The 18,072-nt window shown below is 59.2% G+C and overlaps 1 protein-coding gene across 16 annotated transcripts in view; it reads left to right on the top strand.

The window, feature by feature from the left end:
* Window positions 1-1,381: 1,381 nt before the first annotated feature.
* The window catches only part of MINK1 (misshapen like kinase 1), a 44,228-nt gene continuing 27,537 nt past the window's right edge, over window positions 1,382-18,072 (top strand). For 9 of the 16 annotated variants that reach the window (XM_035724605.1, XM_035724607.1, XM_035724606.1 and 6 more), the window contains exon 1: window positions 1,382-1,674. In XM_035724605.1, coding sequence (XP_035580498.1) covers window positions 1,618-1,674 — 57 coding nt within the window. In that variant the 5' untranslated portion in view covers window positions 1,382-1,617. The remainder of the gene's footprint in view (window positions 1,675-18,072) is intronic. The other 7 variants (XM_027626426.2, XM_027626427.2, XM_027626425.2 and 4 more) reach the window with 2 other exon arrangements.

Genomic DNA, 18,072 nt, shown 5'->3' with positions numbered 1-18,072 from the left:
AACAAGGCAGGAGAAGCAGGCAGAATCTTAAAGGGTCTTTGATGCCATACTTTATTCCAAAGTGGGGGCAGAGTGAAGGGTCTCAAACAGGAGAGTGACACCAGATTTGAGTTTTAGAAAAATCGCTGTGGGTATGGAGAATTGACTGGAGGGGGTCCAGGCACGGAGACCAGGCAGGTGGCTGATAAAGAGTAATGGAGGTAAGTGGGGATTGTTGCGTGGACAAGGACAATGACAAGGCAAACAGGAGGGGAGCGGAGCAAAACGGGACGTGCATCCAAATGTGCTAAAGAGAAGGGTCTGGAAACGAGGATGTTAACCCCTTTCCAAGGACTTTTCATTCAGACTCTCCTAAGCGATGTTTGCATTAAGACGGGTGTTGCGGTCTTTCAGAGACAATATTGCTGGAAGTGATCTCGGGAAGCAAACAGCCTCCCTCTATTTCACAGGGAAAGAAAAGCCCAGAGAAGCAAAGCAACTTGCTCAAGGTCACACAGCACGACAGTGGCAGAACATGACCCTGGTTCTTTTCATGGCCTCACCCGGCCTCCAGTGAGGCTAATGGCTGGGGTTGCTGTGCCCACACTAGACCTAAGGTGACCCAAGCAAGATCTGGAGGGGTTGGACATGGGTTCGCCCACCTCTCCTCCGCCTCCCCCTGCCACCCCTTCCCCCACACGCGGCTCCAGTGATCGGTCAATGAATAATTGTTGAAACAGCTCCTCTGCGCAGAGACAAAGGTGTGCGGGAGGATTCCCCGCCCTGCGATCTCAGGTCCCCTCCTCAACACTCCCGACTCCAGCCAGTGAGGGGGGAAAGGGCACTCCCGAGGCACCCGGCGCCCCCGCCCAACTCCCACGTGGTTTCTCTAGCCAAATTCTCACCCCGAGGCCCCTCCCTCGGCGGCTCCACTGTTGCCATGGCAATTAGGTGGGTGGACAGCCCATCCTATCTAGAGGCCACCCAGCCCTCGCGTGGGGAGTTACCATAACAACCCCCCTAGTAATGGGGGGTTGGGTCCCGCCCCCTTCCCCCGCAAATAGAGGTGGGTGGCTTGATTGGCAGCTGGGCACACGAAAGAGGAAGGAAAGGGAAGGAAAAGCGTCAAAGGAGAGCAAAGAAGGAAATGGGGGAGAGAAAGGGCAAAACACAGGGAAGAGAAGGAAACGCGTGTGCGCACGCGCGCCGGCCGGTGGGCGCGCTCCGCGGCCGCCCGGCCACCGCCCACTTCTGCTCGCCAGGCTCGCGCTGTCGCTCGGTCCTCGCGCGCGCCTTTCGCTCTCGCTCTGTCTCCTGCGCCTGCGCGCAGGTGTCGGCGCCTAGGGGGAGGGGGAACCCGGCGCGCTCGCGTCACGTTCCCTCGTCCACCCTCCCGGCGCGCGGCCACTCCGCGCCTGCGCAGGAGAGTCGGGAGGCTCGGTTTGCGGGCTCCGGGCGCTAGCTCCTGTCAGTCGGTGGGTCGGTCCTCCCGCCGGCCCTCCCCCTCCGCGTCCTCCGGGGGAGGCGCGGCGGAGTCCGCCCCCGGGATCCCCCGATGGGGGAGAAGCGGCGACGGCGGCAACGGAATAACCGAGCCGGAGCGTGAGCGGCCCCGGGGCCCGGCTGCCCGCGGAGGCCATGGGCGACCCAGCCCCCGCCCGCAGCCTGGACGACATCGACCTGTCCGCCCTGCGGGTGAGCGCGCCGCCCCCAGCCTCGCCCCGGTTCCTGCCCCCCGCCGCCGGGGAGCGGCCCGGCCGTCCGCCTCACGTGCCGCCCGGGCGGCCCTCCGCCGGCCCCGGCGCCCCCCGCCCCTCGCCCGGGCGCCCGCCGCTGCGGGGCCCCCGCCCTCGGCTCCCCTTCTCGGTGCACGCGCTGCAGATTCCGGGAGCCAGGTCGGTCCCCGCCCTGTGTTGCCCCGCCCCCACACTCCCCTGCCACCTCGGCCTGCACGCGGGCCCCGGACCCCCTTCCCCCACCCCCGCCTCCCCCCGCCCCAGCCCCGCCACCTGCAGAGTCTCGCCGCCGGTGCCCCTCCCTGGCCCCGGCCCCCCTCCCAGCCTCTTTCCAGCCTTGCGCTTACTTCTGTCTCCTTCCTCCTCCTCCCCCTCCTCCCCCTCCTCCCCCTCCTCCCCCTCCTCCCCCTCCTCCCCCTCCTCCCCCTCCTCCCCCTCCTCCCCCTCCTCCCCCCTCCCCTCCCCTCTCTCGGCGCCTCGGGTTTTGACTTTGCCACTGCCTTGACAGCCTCCCCCTCCTCGCCCACCCCGGGATTGCACCTCTCCCCTGGCCGGAATTTCAGCCTGCCCCTCTGCACCCCGCGCCTCCTGCGGTCGCCCTCGTCCCCGGGCTCCGCTCTCCCTCTGCCTCCTCTCGTGTTTCAAGTGCAGCAGTCCAGAACCAGGCATTTCCGGTCTCAGGGTCCCTGCCTATTGCATGACCAACTCTGCAGCGGTGTGGGGCTGGAGCGGACACCAGTGCAGGGGGGAGGGGGTGCGCTGGGTCTCTCCCGAAGCCCTGGCACGGGCCGCGGAAAGGATGTTTATGTGTATGGACTCACCCAGAACATGTGGTCCGTGGGGAGGCTGCAAAAGCAGCCGGGGTGGGAGGAGGGCCCCCCCAGGTGATGGAGATCTCTCAGGGGAGGGGCTCATTAGGAGAGGGGACCAGAGGAAGCCACCACAGCAGGAATTTCTTCGAAATACCTATTTATTGTCCCTTCTGGGGCACGTGCACGCCCCCATTTGGGAGCTCTCGGGAGCATTTGTGTTCAGCAAGGAGTGCCGGCTTAAGGAGCAACTTAGTGATTTCAAGGTGATCGTCCCGCGGACTGTCCCCCCAGGTGGTGTGTTTATGCTGTGTCCCTCGCGCTTCCTCCACAGGCCAAGGTGTGGGGGGCAGTAGCATTTCCCGGCTGTGGGTTGGCTTCTCCCAAGGCCCCTGTGTCAACGGTGTGGCTTTGGAGCTAGCCAGGGAACGCGGCCAGTCGTGGGAAAAGGCGGTCAGCCACACAGGTGCCCCGGATACGCCTGGAGGGGGGAATGGAGGAGAGCAGAGTCATGTCGCTAATTGGGTTTCTCTAGGTGACACAGTTTTTCTTGCCATTCAGGTCATAATTTGTTTGGTGCAATGTCGGGTTAGGAGACCTGGCTTGCTGGAGATAAGAGGTTGTTGCGGAGGGAGACTCAGCGTTGAATTTCATTTGTGTGTGTGTGTGTGTGCGCGCGCGCGCGCGCCCGTGCTGGCGGGCAGAGGTCTGGTGGGGTATAATACGATGGAATTCCAGGCTCCCCTTGATATGCTCTGCTCTAGGATGAACCCCCATCTTCCCTTCCCACCTTGGTTGTTGATTAATCCTGGTCACAGGTCCCGGTGGCTGTGGTGGCTGACATACAATAAAAAAATGGGAGGGTCCAAACCGTGACCTTTGGGTGAAACCCTGTGGAACTCTGCTCGGGCCTCTCTTTTCCTTGAAACCTCCCCTCTCACCCGGACTTCCCAACCTGGGATTTCCAGCAATTCTGCAAACAGCCTCTGACCTTGGCTGTGGTATTTCCTTCCTGGACTTCTCTGCTAGAAGCAGTGTTAGCCTCCTGCCTCATTCTCCTCTCCCTCCAGTCTGGAGAGGTCTGGAGAGGCCTCAGACCTCCTCCCGGAGCATCTGTCTTTCCTGCCTCCTGCTTCTCAAGGAAGCACTCCCCTTCCCCTCACCCCACCCCCCGGCAGGAGGGAGGGCTGTGCTTTCTTTGAGACGGGGCTAGGGAGGGCCCCTTTCTCCTTGCTGTTGACCTTTTCTCAGTGCCTGTCCCCTCTGCTCCACCTCCAGAGCCGCTGTGGCCCTGTGGAGCGGTGGCTCACTCATCTCCTGTTCTGCCCCTGTCTGTTCTCCAGTGGGAACCGGCAGCCTGGAGAATTCGCAGAGCCTGTTTCCCTCTCCTACAGCATCTTGTGTTGGGGGCCTGGGCGCGGGGGCATGAGAGACAAACATGTTCACTTATTAGCTGGCCTTGCCCAGCCCACGTTCTTTCTCCTCTTGTTTCAGGAGAAGGTTTGGTTTTCAGCTGGTAGTGCCCGCTTTGTGAGCACGGGCGCACTTGACCTCTGAGGCTCCATTTCTCCCCCAGCCCAGTAGCGCGGGGCTGCGGACTTCTGAGTTCAAGTCCCGGCTTTGTCACTCACTGTGTAACTGTGTCCGTATTCTGCGGAGAGCCCTTCGTCCCGGCTCTGTGTGGGGGTACCTCAGAGGGGCTGTGGATTCAGCGAGTCCTGCCCGGGGAGTCTTTGGTCTGGTGGCTGGCACATGGGGACGCTTTGCTGCTCCTGTCATCAGATGGCAGTCAGAGATGCCTTCCAGCGCCGCTGCATCTGAAATAGCACCGCTTCCCCCGCTTTATTTCTATGGGAGTTTTATATAGCATTCCCTTCGTCTGCGTTCTTTTACTTCATCGTATTTATCACTGGCGGACAGATCTATTTGTTTTTATCAACCTCGACGAGAATGCGAGGTCAGTGGAAGCCAGGATTTTGACTCTTCGGCTCATTTTTGCGTGCCAGTGTCTGTATTGGTGTTTTGCACATGACAGAGGCTCAATGGTTGTTGAATAAACGCGTCTTGTGACAAGTGAGAGCTCTCAGCACAAAGCTTGCTCAGAGAGAGCATCCAGTAAATGTCATGCTTGCTAGGCGTCCGCTTGCCCCTCTTCTGTGGACACACAATTAAGGATATCTCTTCTGAGTTGATTTTGGAATGAGACCTTGTCTGGTGGTGAACAGAGTTCTGGAAGCCTCCGTCTGAGTGTGATGCCCTTGAAGTAAACTTAGGACCATCCAAGAGAAAACGTGGGCCTCTTGTTTCAGACCTTCTCTGTGTCCAAGCGTGGTGACGTTCCAGAAGAATCTTCTGACCTGTGGCTCTTGGCTTACCACAAAGGATAAGTCTCAGTCAACCAGACGGGACGAGGAGGGAGCAGACCCCAGGCTGACCTCTTTCCTTTCGCATCACTCGTTTCGGCTCACCCACTTCATAAGTCAAACAGGTTCTTTCTCCTGTCCGATCAGCTGGAAGTTTTAGGCTGCGCTGTCCTTGAAACTGTGGAGCCATGCTCCGTGTCACCGTGTCAAAGTAATGTCATGGCGCCCAGTCAGGAGGGTCTTGTTGCCGGGTCGTCGTGCAGACAGAGATGTCCCTTTCCAAATGACTTCGTGTTGTTGTGTCTGTTCTTTGGAGAAGCCTCTTGCGCTCTCTCCCGTCCGTGTGAGGCCGCGGGGCCAGCACTGCTGGGAGAACCGGCAGCTCTGGGCCTGTGTTTCCTGGCCGCCGAGCGCCGTCCGGCCAGTGGGTTCTGATGCGCCCGCTGCCCAGCTGTGGACGGGGAGCCGGGGGGGGGGGGGGCAGCGGGGAGCAGGGCTGCTTTGGCAGAACGATGGAAGGACGGTTACAGAGGAGTTTGCTAGAACCAGCTGTTCAGCCGTTTGCCCCGCACGAGGGGAGAGACACCCCCACGCTCTCTGCTGGCGGACAGAACGGATTGCCGGGGCCCGTAGTGATACGTGGAGGGGACGGTGTGTGGGAAAGTGAGCTTCCGACAGTGACACAGCAGGTCAGCAAGGTTGCCGGCTGGCCCCAAGAGCCCCGCGGACACTATGCCGTGTGGAACCCTAATGTCAAACCTGGCCTCCGTTTCTTCGACTTGGGACTGCGTGCCTCAGACGGGGCAGCTCATGCAGCTTGGATACATAGGGTCCTTCCCTGTCATTTTGGGACAAGATGGCAGGAAGCCTGCAGCCCCTCTTCACAAGCTCGTATGCGGGCCTGGGTCTCTAAGTGAGGAAAGTGGAGGTAACCTCTCAACCCAGAAACACAAAACAGGCCTGGGGCCAGAGAGCGTCTCCAGAAGCCTTCCGACAGCCAGCCTGACCAATCTTGCTGGCTCCGGACAGAGTTGTGCCAGACGAAGTGATGGATGACATCCCTTCTTGCGTCTGTCACCCAGCACTGGCAGGCGGCTGTTTGGAGAACCAGGTTCTGGGTGCTGTGGGAAGGGCGACTGGTCGGGCTCGGTACTGCACGAAGCTGTGGAATCAGCTCTGGTGCATCCACCTAAGACATGCTTTTGCAAGCTCAGACTCCCCCTTTCTTTCTTTCCTTTTTTTTTTTTTTTTAAGGTTTATTTATTTATTTTATTTTATTTTAAGGTTTATTTATTTATTTTAGAGAGAGTGGGGGGAGCAGAGGGAGAGAATCTTCAAGCAGACCCCCTGCTGAACACGGAGTCCCAATTGGGGCTCCATCCCACAACCCCTGATAACCGTGACCTGAGCCAAAACCAGGAGTCGGGCACTTAACCAACTGAGCCACCCAGGCGCCCCGTCAGGCTCCCCCTTTCTTTTTTTTTTTTCGCTTTTCGCATTTTATTGGCTCAGGGGAGGGGCCTCCTCCATGTCACTGGGGGTGCTCACAAGTTCTTCGGTCACTCCAAGCTTGGGCCCTGGGGGTCCTGGGGATGGCTGGGCACGTCGGGCATGTTCCCATCATCTCAGAGGGGCACTGGATAGTTGTAGGGCATGGCCTGGTTGATCATGGTGGTGTATTTGGTGAAGGGGCTGAGGGTGGGCAGAATTCGAGTGAGGCCCCCGACGGTGAAGGACGCTACCAGCACCGGCTCTGGCCCAGGCATCCTTCAGGCAGGTGGCGGTGGGTCTCCCGGCCATCTTGGTCACAGCAGCGGCGGCGGCCAGGCTCCCCCTTTCTTAACTGTTGCTGCTCTCCTCAGTATCTTGGAATCCTCAAGGTTGGGAATTTTTTATTCAGCCTGATTCCCATGAATTTAACTGATTTTCTGTTGTCCTGTCTTCAGTCATCTTGAAATCTGATGCCCAGTCCTTTCTCCTCCCCAGGCATCCGTTTTACAGCCCCAACTCCCTTCGTCTTTCCTAGGTTGCAGAAATAGAATGAAAAGTAGTCAGGTTAATAAGTCACCTTTTGAAACATTTCCTGAATGCCCCCAGAATATAGGGAGATACAAACCTTACTTGACGGCAGACGTGGGCCCTGGCCACAGCCACGTTCATTCTCTCCCCTCTCCTGTTCTTCCTGCCATTCTCCTAACCGGCCGGTCCTTGACTAGAGTCTGGGATTCTTCCATCCACAGGAAGCTGCTCTAGAGGCTAATTGAGAAGGTACTTGAGGCTTTTTGTTCTTTCTAAGGGTAGGGAATGGTACATGGAGGAGAGAAGGAAAGATGGAATTCCAGTGACCCAGGGAGCCCCTGGAGATTTCAGTCCGGTGGCCAGACAGCCTGAGAACGTGCTTGGCTAACTGTGGCTAGGCTTCCCCTTTTGTTTGTGGAAAGATCTGGAACTAGGCACAGAAGGCACATTGATGTACGAGATACCCTGGGTTTTCCTGCAGTCTAGGAGTGGGGAGAGACATTAACAAGATAATAACCATATACGTGTGTATATATGGTTCCATATGTGATTGCAAACGTGGTAGACTGTGGCAGAAAACTTTAGTATGCCATGGGCAGGTATAGCAAGAATCATTCTTACTTTTTATAAGACAGAAATATTTGGTTGGTCGATCGAGAGAGAAGCAGGTTACATGTCTGGAAACCGAGCTGGTATTGCCACAGAAAGAGCAGGCGGAGGAGAACCAGCGGGTGGTTTGGTGGCGTTCGGTTTGGAATCCGGAGACCCTGGAATGGGGCCATGCTTAGGGCGGAGCGTTTAGTCAACAACCAAGCGCCCGGGGGCCGGAGGATGGGGTGGGAACTCCAGGCTTAATGTCCAAAAGGATTTCTTCAGAGCCTTCCTGTGGGAGGAACAAAGGAGTTTGTTTTGAAGGGTAAAGGACCATACATGCGAGGGGCGTATGACTAAACTGACCCTCATGTTTACTTATTGGGGTAGGGTCTCAGCACGGGGTCAGTGTGAACCATGTGTCATCTCTCGCAGAGGGTGAGTGGGTTGCTCCTTGTCTGGAGCAGGTGTGTGAGGGACAGGGGTTATCACTAGACACGTTATTTTAGGTTTCTAATAAAGGCGTGTGTACCGAAGGCATGATGTACACAGGGAAGTGATTACTACCATCCGGCTAATTCGCATTCCCGTCTCACACAGTCACCTGCGTGGGGGTGGGGGGCGGGGGTGTCGCCAGTGGCCGTGAGCCTGAGTGCTGGCTGGGGTTGGAAGGTAGGCAAGTCTCCCGGAAATAAGCACAGGCGGACCCGGCCCTGGGCCTGGCTCTTGCTGTCGTGGTCTGTGGGAAGTGGGATTCTTCCCAATGTCTAGGTAGATGCTCTCTATAAATAGATGAGAGTCTCAATTTACACTGTGTGCAAGTAAAGGATGAGTGGGGTGTGCAGGGGGACTCTTCGTGGTTTTGCACGTTTGGAATGAAGCAGAGCTGGGGAAGCCACAGTCTTGGGCTTCTTGGGGGAGCCAGACGCCAGGAGAAGCTTTGGTGTCGGGAGGGTGGGCCGTAGAGTGCTTGGTGGCACAGCCTGTGGGAGGAGCCATAGTGCGCAGAGAGGGATGAATGGAGGAGGACAAGGAGGGGGCTCCGCCTAGGAAACGCGGAGTGGCTGGTGAGGGAGGAGGCCAGAAGGCCCTGGACGGCGGAGGTGGTTAGACTGCAGACTCCGCTGGGAAGTGCGTGTCGCCACAGCAGGAGCGTCTGCAGGGCCCACCCGAGAGCCCCCCAGCGCCCTGAGCTCCCGGCACCTGGAGCCCCCAGCACCCAGTATCCCCTAGCACCCCAGCACCCCGGAGCCCCCGGCACCCCGAGCCCCTGGCACCCTAGCTCCCTGAGCTCCCGGCACCCGGAGCCCCCGGCACCCCGAGCCCCCGGCACCCCAGCTCCCTGAGCTCCCGGCACCCTGAGCTCCCAGCACCCCAGAGCCCCCGGCACCGCAGCCCCCTGAGCTCCCGGCACCCGGAGCCCCCGGCACCCCGAGCCCCTGGCACCCCAGCTCCCTGAGCTCCCGGCACCCTGAGCTCCCAGCACCCCAGAGCCCGCAGCACCCCAGCCCCCTGAGCTCCCGGCACCCGGAGCCCCCGGCACCCCAGCCCCCTGAGCTCCCGGCACCCGGAGCCCCCGGCACCCTGAGTCTGGGCTGCAGGGAAGCAGGTCCACCTCCTGGCCTGTGGGACAGGAAGGCCCCTGGGAGCAGGCCTGACCTGGGCTGGTCTTCTCGGGGAGAGTGGGGGATCCTCGCACCCTTCTCCACCAGGAACCGTTTGGGGAGAGGATTGGAGGGGCTTGTGTTGCTGAACTGTTCCCAGAAGCACCGGTTTGGAGGAGTTTTCCGTGAACAGTGAGCCTTGCCGGGACAGATTGAGGATCAGCAGGGCTGCGGGAAGAGAAGGCCACCTTCTTCAAGCCACCTCAACTTCTGCTTTCTCCCGAAGCCTCTCCTGACCGTGCCCGCCCTCACCGGTCACCTCCTCCTTCTCACAGACCCTGAAATTCAGCATTTGACTACGTCCCACCTCGTATCGAATGTTGTTTCATGGTCTTGTCTGTCCCAGCGCTTCCTTAGGTAGAGGGGCCGTGACCCCTCCTTCCTGTTGATCCCTCACAGCGCACGTAGCCGGGCCCAGTAATCACTGGCTTAGCAGGACACACGGCTCCGAGCATTGCTGCGACCTGTCCTCTCCCACTAGATCTGACCTGCCGGCAGCGGAGCGTGCCCCGCGTACCCTGCACGGGTCCCTTACTCGGTGGTTCTCGGCTGGGGCGGCGCTGCCCTTCCCCCGGGGGTGTCCGGAAACGCTGTCACTGTGTGTATGGGGCACCGGGGACGTTAATGCCCTGAGTGTGGGCGGCGCAGGGAGGAATCGCTTTTCCACCCAGGCTACCTGGTGTGGGCTTGGGACGGGCCAGGCCAAGTCCCCTGCTCGCCCGAGCTCTGGGTGGACAGAGGGATGCAGGCCGTAAGATGGGCTTTGCGCCCGGCACCCCTCTGCCCTGACAGCTTTTATGTGCCTGCCCGCACACCTCCAAAGGTAAAGTGGGCAGGCTCCAAGCCAGGCTGGAAGGAAGATGATTTTCGTGTTCCCTCTTTATCAGCCACCCACTCTTTCTTTCAAGGCACATTTGTGAGAAGGTGGCTGAAGCGTGTAGTACTTGGTCTTTAATTCTGAGCGGCTCGGGAAGGAGTCTTCAGGAAAACCGCAGGAGCATCAGCAGGCAGAGGCAGGTGCGCCCCCGGGGTCCGGGACAGGAGGCTAGTGCACTGGTCTTTCCTCTCGGGTCTTTGCACTCTCAGGTTGGCCCCTGGAAGGCAGAGGTGTGGTGAGCGAGCACCATGACTCAGACGGCACAGGGAGGAAGACAGCTAGCCTCGGGTAGCTTGGGGGTGGGTGAGGGGCGGGGGGTAGAGCGGCTATGGGGGACAAGTGGGTGAACCCCAGGGACAGGGCTGCCACCCACGTCTCGCTGCCTCTCAACCTGCCTCAGGAGAGCAGAGCTTGGTGGGCCCCTGGCCTTGTCTCGCCGGGGCGTGGAGTCGCCACAATCCTCTGACCCGAACACGGTCCCTCGGGCCCACGTGTTAAACGACACCGGCTTGGGGGCGGCAGGCAGCATGTGGCCCCGTGGCTTGTCGTTCCTTTGTCCTTCAGACTCCAAGGGAGCCCCTTTTCTCTTCTATCAGTTTGATCCAAGTCATTTCCGTTTTAATGTGGGTTCATCACAGAAGGGCTTTTGGGGTTGGAATAAGAACAATAAGGAAGACATGACTGTGCGGTAGGTTCTGGGCTTATATAATCGGCCAGGCCTCACGGTAGCCCTTCAGAGCGGGCGACTTCCTCCCTTTGAAGGCTCAGAGAACGTGGGGAGTCCCAGGACCTTGTCTAGGGTTGGACAGCCGCGACGTGGCAGATCTCGGAGTCAGACTCAGGTCTGACTCACTGCACAGCCTGAGCGTGTCGGCGCCTGTGCTGTCAGCCTACTCTGGGGGGGGGGGGGCAGGGCGGGTGCGTGCGGAGGAGAGGGCACGGCGTGGCTCACATCCTAGACCGTGTGCCGTGAGCGGCGTGGTTTTCTCCTTGCTTCCTTTGTGAATGCGTGCCTGCGGTGGGCAGGCTGTGTGGGCTCGTACAGGGACGGCCACTGTCCATGTGTCTGTGCTCGCGTCATCTGTGGCCTGCCTTGCGAATTGGGGACAGCCTGTGTGAGATGTGGTTCCTGCCCTTGAGGAGCCCACCGTCTGGATCTGCGTCTTGGTAGAGGACAGGCTTTATTCAGAAACATGGGACATGTTTTGAGAAGAGGGAGTAAGATGGTAGTCTGGGTCTTTGAGGACTGCAGGTGGGTTGGCATTGGTGGGCCCAGGCCAGGAATACGAAACTTCACGGGGCCTCTGCCCGGGATGGATAGAGATTTTGGGGTGATGGGCTTCCGGGCAGAGCACTCTGATGCAGGAAGGAAAGACGGGAGACGTACACAAGAATCCAGAAGGTTGGGTCATCTTGGGTGGCTGAGTCTATTGAGCATCCGATTCTTGGTTTCATCTGACTCAGGTTGTGATCTCGGAGTCGTGAGACTGAGCCCCACGTTGCATGAAGCCTGCTTGGGATTCTCTCCCTCTCTCCCCCCCCCAACCCTGTGCTTGCTCTCTTGCAAATGCTCTGCTCTCTCTCTCTATGTATATATTAAATAAAATTTTTTTTAAGATTTTATTTATTTATTTGACAGAGAGAGACACAGCGAGAGCGGGAACACAAGCAGGGGGAGTGGGAGAGGGAGAAGCAGGCTTCCCGCCGAGCGGGGAGCCCGATGCGGGGCTCGATCAGACACTTAATGACTGAGCCACCCAGGCGTCCCTTAAATAAATAAATCTTACCAAAAAAAAAAAAAAAAATCCAGAAGATTTCGTTTGGAAGAGAGTTGAATGATTCAGAAAAGAGGCCTGTTCTTCGGCAGGAAGAGAGGAAGACGGTCCCACTCCTCCCTTTAAAAAAATGTTCTTTACCGTAGTTGCATATACGTAACATTTTACCATCTCAGCCCAGTTAAGTGTGCTGAGCAGGGGCACTAAGTGCCCTCGCATTGTTGTGCGACCATCCCGGACAGGAGCTCAGTCCGAATGAAGCCTGTCCCCACTCCCCAGCCTCGGGACCCACCACTTGCCACCTGTTCCCCCCCCCGCCCCGTTTTGTGTGTGCAGAGTTGAGAGAATGGAGGAGGGCCTGACACAGCAGATGCGTAACACTTGTGGGGTCAGGTGAGGTGGCCTGGAGTCCCAGAAGTCGCCCCGAACACGCCCCTCCCTCCTGCTCGGCAGCCCGGCCTGGCCTCTGAGGGGGATTTTAAATGAAGCCAGGCCCGGAAAGAGAAGTTAAGGGGTTCTCGGCCACCCCCCACCCCCCCGTTTCTGGTTCTGCTGTGCTTGCCTTTACTGTCGTGTTCGGCTCAACTCTGACTTCTCATCCTAGGGGCCGGTGGGCCCGCTAGAGTGGGTTGGAAAGGCCATTTGGAGGGGAGGGTAACAAACTGTAGCAGCATTTCTGCACTTGCGCGTGAGGGCCAGATGCCCCTCGAAGTGGAAGAAAACCGCCCATTGATGAGTTCTGTGGCCCCAGGAGGGAGCTCGGTCCTTCCTGTGTTCCCCGTTCCCGAGGGTGGCCGGGGGTGCGGCTCTGGCTGGAAGCTGTGGTCAGCAAACGCGTATTTGTGTATGGATAGGAACCATTTTAGGCGCTGAAAGTTCAGACACAAACAACATCCTGTCAAGGAGGGAGGTATTTGGTGCCGGGTGGTGGGTGGGTAGTGTGCCCCGATGCGTCTTCTGTGGGATGAAGGGCCACCAGAAAAGCCTAAATACTTCTGGGGCGAGGGGGTGGTGAGCTGCTACAGATGTTGTGGGGAAACAGTGGGCAGCCCTTGAGGCCCCTTTGACGGCCCCTGCTGGGCCTCCAGGCCTGGAGGGTGTGGAGCCGGGTCAGGCTGCATCTGGGGTGCCCGTGGCCCTGGACAGGCCTGGAGCGTGACTTGGACTTGAGTTGGGTTTCTTAGGATAGAGATGGTCAATGCTGTGGCCTGCCCGGCCTCCTGGCCTTCCTCTGGCCACACCATTTGCCATTTCCTCACTGCCCTTCAAGGGGAAAGAGGGAAAAAGGCAGGAGAGGCAGGCTTGGGACTTGAGTCACCCAGGAGGAGAGGGGGGCAGGAGAGCCCCGTGTTGCAGAGAGGCCCGCCTTCCAGGTCGGAGTCCAGGCCACGGGGGCCTCCAAGGCAGCAGCCCGGGCATGGTGACTTAGGGTCCAGTGTTCAGGGCTTTATCCCCAGAGCAGCAGTCTTTGTGCTGGATCCCAAAGCCTGAGGACTTTGTGTACAACCTAGAGGAGGCGGCACATACCTTGGCTGCCAGGCTCTTCTCCCCTCGGCCCCGCTCACTGCCATCTAAAGCCTACCGTGGTAGGAATGGGATTGGTGGTTTTCCTTGGATGACCTGCTTTCCCCGACCCCAGGGCTCGACGTTGGAATGAAGTTATGCTTGGCTCACTCAGCCCCAGAAGCACTGCCTGGCTGGCGTGTCATCCCGTGGTCTGGCATCGGGTGCTGCCTGGGTCTAGGCGTCACCGCCGCCCACTAACGACCTTGAGGAGCAATTTAAGTGCCCGTGTGGAAGGCAGAGCACGCGAGGGCCATCTCACCTTTGTAAAGCGGCCCGGGTAGGTCGGGGTCCCGGAGCCTGTCATCGGATTCCTAACACTCACGTGCTCAGCACCTGCCACGCCGCCCAGGCCCTCCGGCAGCCCAGGGCTCCTGTGAGGTCCGCCTGGGGTCTGAGGGGCACTCTCTGCAGGTCAGGTGTGTCCCACAAGGCAGTGATGCTCCTGCTGGAGCCCTGGCCTCGTGACCTTGGATGGGGTCAAGCTGAGGTCCCAGAGAGCTGCCTTGGAAGCCTGCGGACACAGGAGCTGCTGGGGCTGAGGCATCACCACACCCGGAGTGAGCGCGGTGCTAGGAGCCGGGAGACCTGGTTCCAGTTTCTGGTCCATCTCTCGGTTCCAGGACGCGTGTCGTCTCTCTGGGCCTTGCTTGCAGGATCAGGGGATGAGAACTGTGGTTCTTAATCAGGCTCAGTCGGAGTCACCTGGGTAACCCTTTCACTCTTCAGGGGCCCCGGCCCTGCCCAGGGGGCCATCCCGTGCATCTAGGGTCCCTCCTCCCTTCTTTCCCCTCTTCCTTCCTAGAAGTCTTCAGTGCCTACTAGGTGGTGTGCTGTTTGTTCTCAGCACTGTAAACATACGAGCAGGTAAGATGCGTGATTTGCAATGTGCTGCGCGTGAGGAAAAGCACGCTTACTGGGTGGCGAGTGTGTGTGTGAAGCTGGGCCGGAGGGCGTGGAGGGAAACGGGCCTGGGCTGGGGACTGGCCAGGGCGGGGGATGGCCCAGGATGACGTCCCAGCTTGTCTGGGGAACAGCACTACTGTAGAGACCTCAGGGGGCGACGTTGGGGTGCGGGCTTGCGACCGGGCATCTGGGATGGACACGAAATAAAGCAAGGATCAGAAGGTCTCCAGGCCTCCCTGAAGCACCGACCTCCGTGTGCCTGCACTTCAGGGACCGTCTCCCGGGTCCGCTAGTGCCCAGGGACAGGGCAGCCCGACCAGGTGCCTGACCTGGGGAGACGGGAACGGGCCTGGACTAGTGGGGCCTTCCCTGTCGTCACTCGCCCCTAAGGGCACAGGCCTTGGAGACAGAGTCGGATTCACATCCGAGTTCCAGCACTTACTGGGTGACCGTTGGCGAGGTCATTACTACCCCCATGCCTCACTTTTGTCAAATGAGGGCGGCAAGGCCACCTCATGGGGCTGCCGCAACATGTGGGTGACTGCTAGCTGGAGGTAGGAGCGGTCTGATTGAGCTTAGGAAAGAAAGGGCGTCGTCTCCTGGGGTCTGTGGGCATGCCTGTCCTCCTTGGCGCGGTGTTTGGGAAAGAGAAGCCTGCCTCTGCTGTGGGTGGTGAGTCACTGAGCCCCCAGGTCGGGGCGCGGCTGGCTTCCCTCACCCTGTCCTAGAGCCTTCCACCATCCCCTGAAAGGCCTCCCGCTCTCCTGGAAGAGACACCAGCTGCAAAATCTAGTGTCTGAACTAGAAACTCCTGTCTGTCCTGCCCCCTGAGTCAGGAGGCCTGCGCCCTGCCCTGGGCCTCACCCTGGCCACCCTGAGGGGGACGCCTGGCTTTGTTAGGGTGTGAGACCCGGGACCTTGGTTCAGAAAGCTGCAAAGTGCTTAGTGAAAGGCTCGATTGTGGACTCCAGGCTGGACGCTGGGGCTGCCGGGCTCCCCCCGGCCGAGAGAGTGAAGGCTTTTCTGCTCCAGAGCCTTCCAGACCCCCAGCAGGCCTTTCCTGGCCCCCTGTGCCGCAGGGACCTCGCCTTAGTCCTTCCAGGAGTGCTGCTTCCTGCAAGCTCGGCGAAGGAGGGCACCGCTGTGTTCTGTTCGTCATCATGGTTGGGTCTCCAGCAGGCGCTCGGTGTTTGCTGCCCGAACGTGTGAACTGGTTCACCAGGCCCCAGCCTGGCGGGAATGCAGCGAGGGAAGGTTCTGAGGAGGCCGAGTGAAAAGTTGGGGAGCCTGTCGGCTCCATCCTGCCAGTCAGGAAGTCTTCCTGTGTCACCTGCGTCCCTGCAGCTGTCATTCATTCTGAGTTGGCCCTTGGTGGGGCCTCCACCCTGTGAAGAACAGCCCTGGTCTTCCTTCCCCAGTCTGGTTCCTCGCGCGCCTCGCCCTCCACCTGCTGTGCGGCCTAGCTCAGCGCTGTGCCCTCTGCCCTCCCTGCCCTTCCCGCGGGCTCCTTCGACGCCCCCCTGCCACTCAGGGGGTGGTTCTCTCCCCAGGGCCCCCCTCACCGCACCTGGTGGGCCTCCTGTCGGGAACCGTTTTTACTCACTTATTTATTATTTTTTAAAAGTAACCTTTCTGCCCAGCGTGGGGCTCGAACTCACAAGCCTGAGACTCGAGATTGGAGAGTGGTTCTGGCGCTGAGCCAACCGGGTGCCACCCCCGGAATTAGAAGCCGTGCGGGGACAGACAGGCCACAGGTCCCCTGGTCCCTTCCCTCGGGTCCGTGGACACCTGACCCCCCTGGAGGAGGTATAATGATTTGTTTGTGCTACAGTGGAAACCGTGCACGAGAAGCCTCATCATTATCCAGCCCCTGGTTACCGCCGTCCTCTGTGAGCTCCTGGTCTGCGGGCTGAACGGGCTTCCCCCTCCCGGCCGCCCCGCCGCCGCCGCCGCCACTGCCTCTCCCCCCCATCTTCCCCCTCCCCCTCCTCCCCTCCTCCCCTCCCTCCCCCCCCTCCCCCTCCTCCCCCTCCCTCCCCCTCCCTCCCCGCTCCCCTCCTCCCCCTCCTCCCCCTCCTCCCCCTCCTCTTCCTTCTCTTTCTCACCCCCCTCCTCTTCCCCCCTCCTTCCACAGGGACAGCCCTCCCCCCCCCCCCCCGCCCCTCTCAGCCCTGCCTCCAGGGCCCTCAGTCTGCCTGCCGCCCCCCATCTCTCACCTGTCCTACACTCGGTTCTGCTTTTGACTGGTTTCTCCTCTCCTGTGTCACCACTCTCCACCCTAAATCCCGGAGACACCACCAGTGTTAATAAGTCACCTTTCGACAGTTTTCCCTTGCTCTCTGGGACGCAGTCTCTTCATAATGATTCTGTGCAAATTTGTACACTTAGTGGATTTCACATTGTTTTCACCTCCAAGAATTCTTGTGACGGGATGGGGTAGACAAGGAGAAGGGGGTCCGAGGTGAAGTGACCTGCTGGTTTGCCCCCTTCACATGGAGGCTTCGGACGGGTGCCAGGCCTTGTGGGTCTCAGTGGCGCATACACACCAGCCCGGTCTGCTCCACGCGCTCCCGCTGGGCTGTGGCGTCCCTGCCCATCTCACCCAGCCCAGCCTCTGCCTGCTTCTTTCTCCTTTCGCCTCCAGGACGCTAGCCCTGGATCTCTTCTTGCCTGCTGGCTTCCCACACTCTTTGGATCCTTATTAATGTTCTCGTTTGGGGGCGCCTGGCTGGCTCAGTCGGTAGAGCGAATGTGCAACTCTGTAATCTCAAGGTTGTGAGTTCAAGCGCCACGTTGGGTGTGGAGTCTACTTAAAAGAATCACGTTCTTGTTTGGGTTTTGCCAACTGTATAGGAGTTGGACTTTAACAAAGTCCACTTTCTAGAGATACATAATCACCACACATATAAATTACAGGGCACCGATTCACATGACAAAAAGGGATAAACTTTTAGCAGTTGCTTTAGTGCATAGCTTTTCAGTGAATATTCATGGATTACTTGGGAAGTATGGAGATAAACCCAAAACTAGTGTTAGAAATCATTGATTGCACTGGGGAGGATGGAAGGCTTTCCCAGAGAACACCAGCTTTCTTTCTTTTCTATATTCATTCAACAGACAGGTTCTCAATGTGGCCCTGACCCCTAAGAACAGCCTAGCAGAGGAGACAGTTAAAGACTTAATCACAAGAACATGATTGTGCCACAGAAGTGTCCTGTGGGAGCAGGTGGTCAGTCAGGGAAGTGTCCTGGAGGATGGGCATGGCCCGCAGCTCCGGGGCGGGGAGCGGTGTGCTTGGAGGAGTGAACAGCAGGTGCAGAGCCTCAGCGGTGAGCAAGGGTGTGGTGAGTTAGAAGAGCCCGGAAAAGTCCAGGGGTGTGCAGGGCCCCTCTGCCTCCGCCTCCGCCCCAGCAAGAAACAAATGACCCCGAGGTGGGGTTGGCAAGGCTCCAGATGAGCCACACCTGGGAGATCAGCTGGAAGGCGGTTGGATCTGAGCCTGAGGAAGAGCCTCTTTGGCCTGCAGATGGCAAATGAAATCTCTGGGGGTGGGCAGAGCACTGTGGGGTGGGGGACAGCGTGGCATGGGCCACAGGAAGCCCCCTGGGATTTGCCATGAGCGCGTGAGTCCCAACTGCACCGCAGCAAAGATTTAAGTCCTTAGAGCCTTGGTTTTTCTCATCTGTGAAATGGGTTGACAAGTCCTGCCTGGCTTCCCTGTAGGTCTGAGGTGCAAATGACATGGTGACTGTGGAGTGCCGGACGTTTTGGTGTTGGCTGTGGTGGCCCC

This window comes from Zalophus californianus, chromosome 16 (genome assembly GCF_009762305.2).
Source record: "Zalophus californianus isolate mZalCal1 chromosome 16, mZalCal1.pri.v2, whole genome shotgun sequence".
NCBI classification, from domain to species: Eukaryota; Metazoa; Chordata; class Mammalia; order Carnivora; family Otariidae; genus Zalophus; species Zalophus californianus.
Note: the sequence above shows the minus strand (reverse complement) of the source record. Positions and strands in the feature narration are given on the sequence as shown.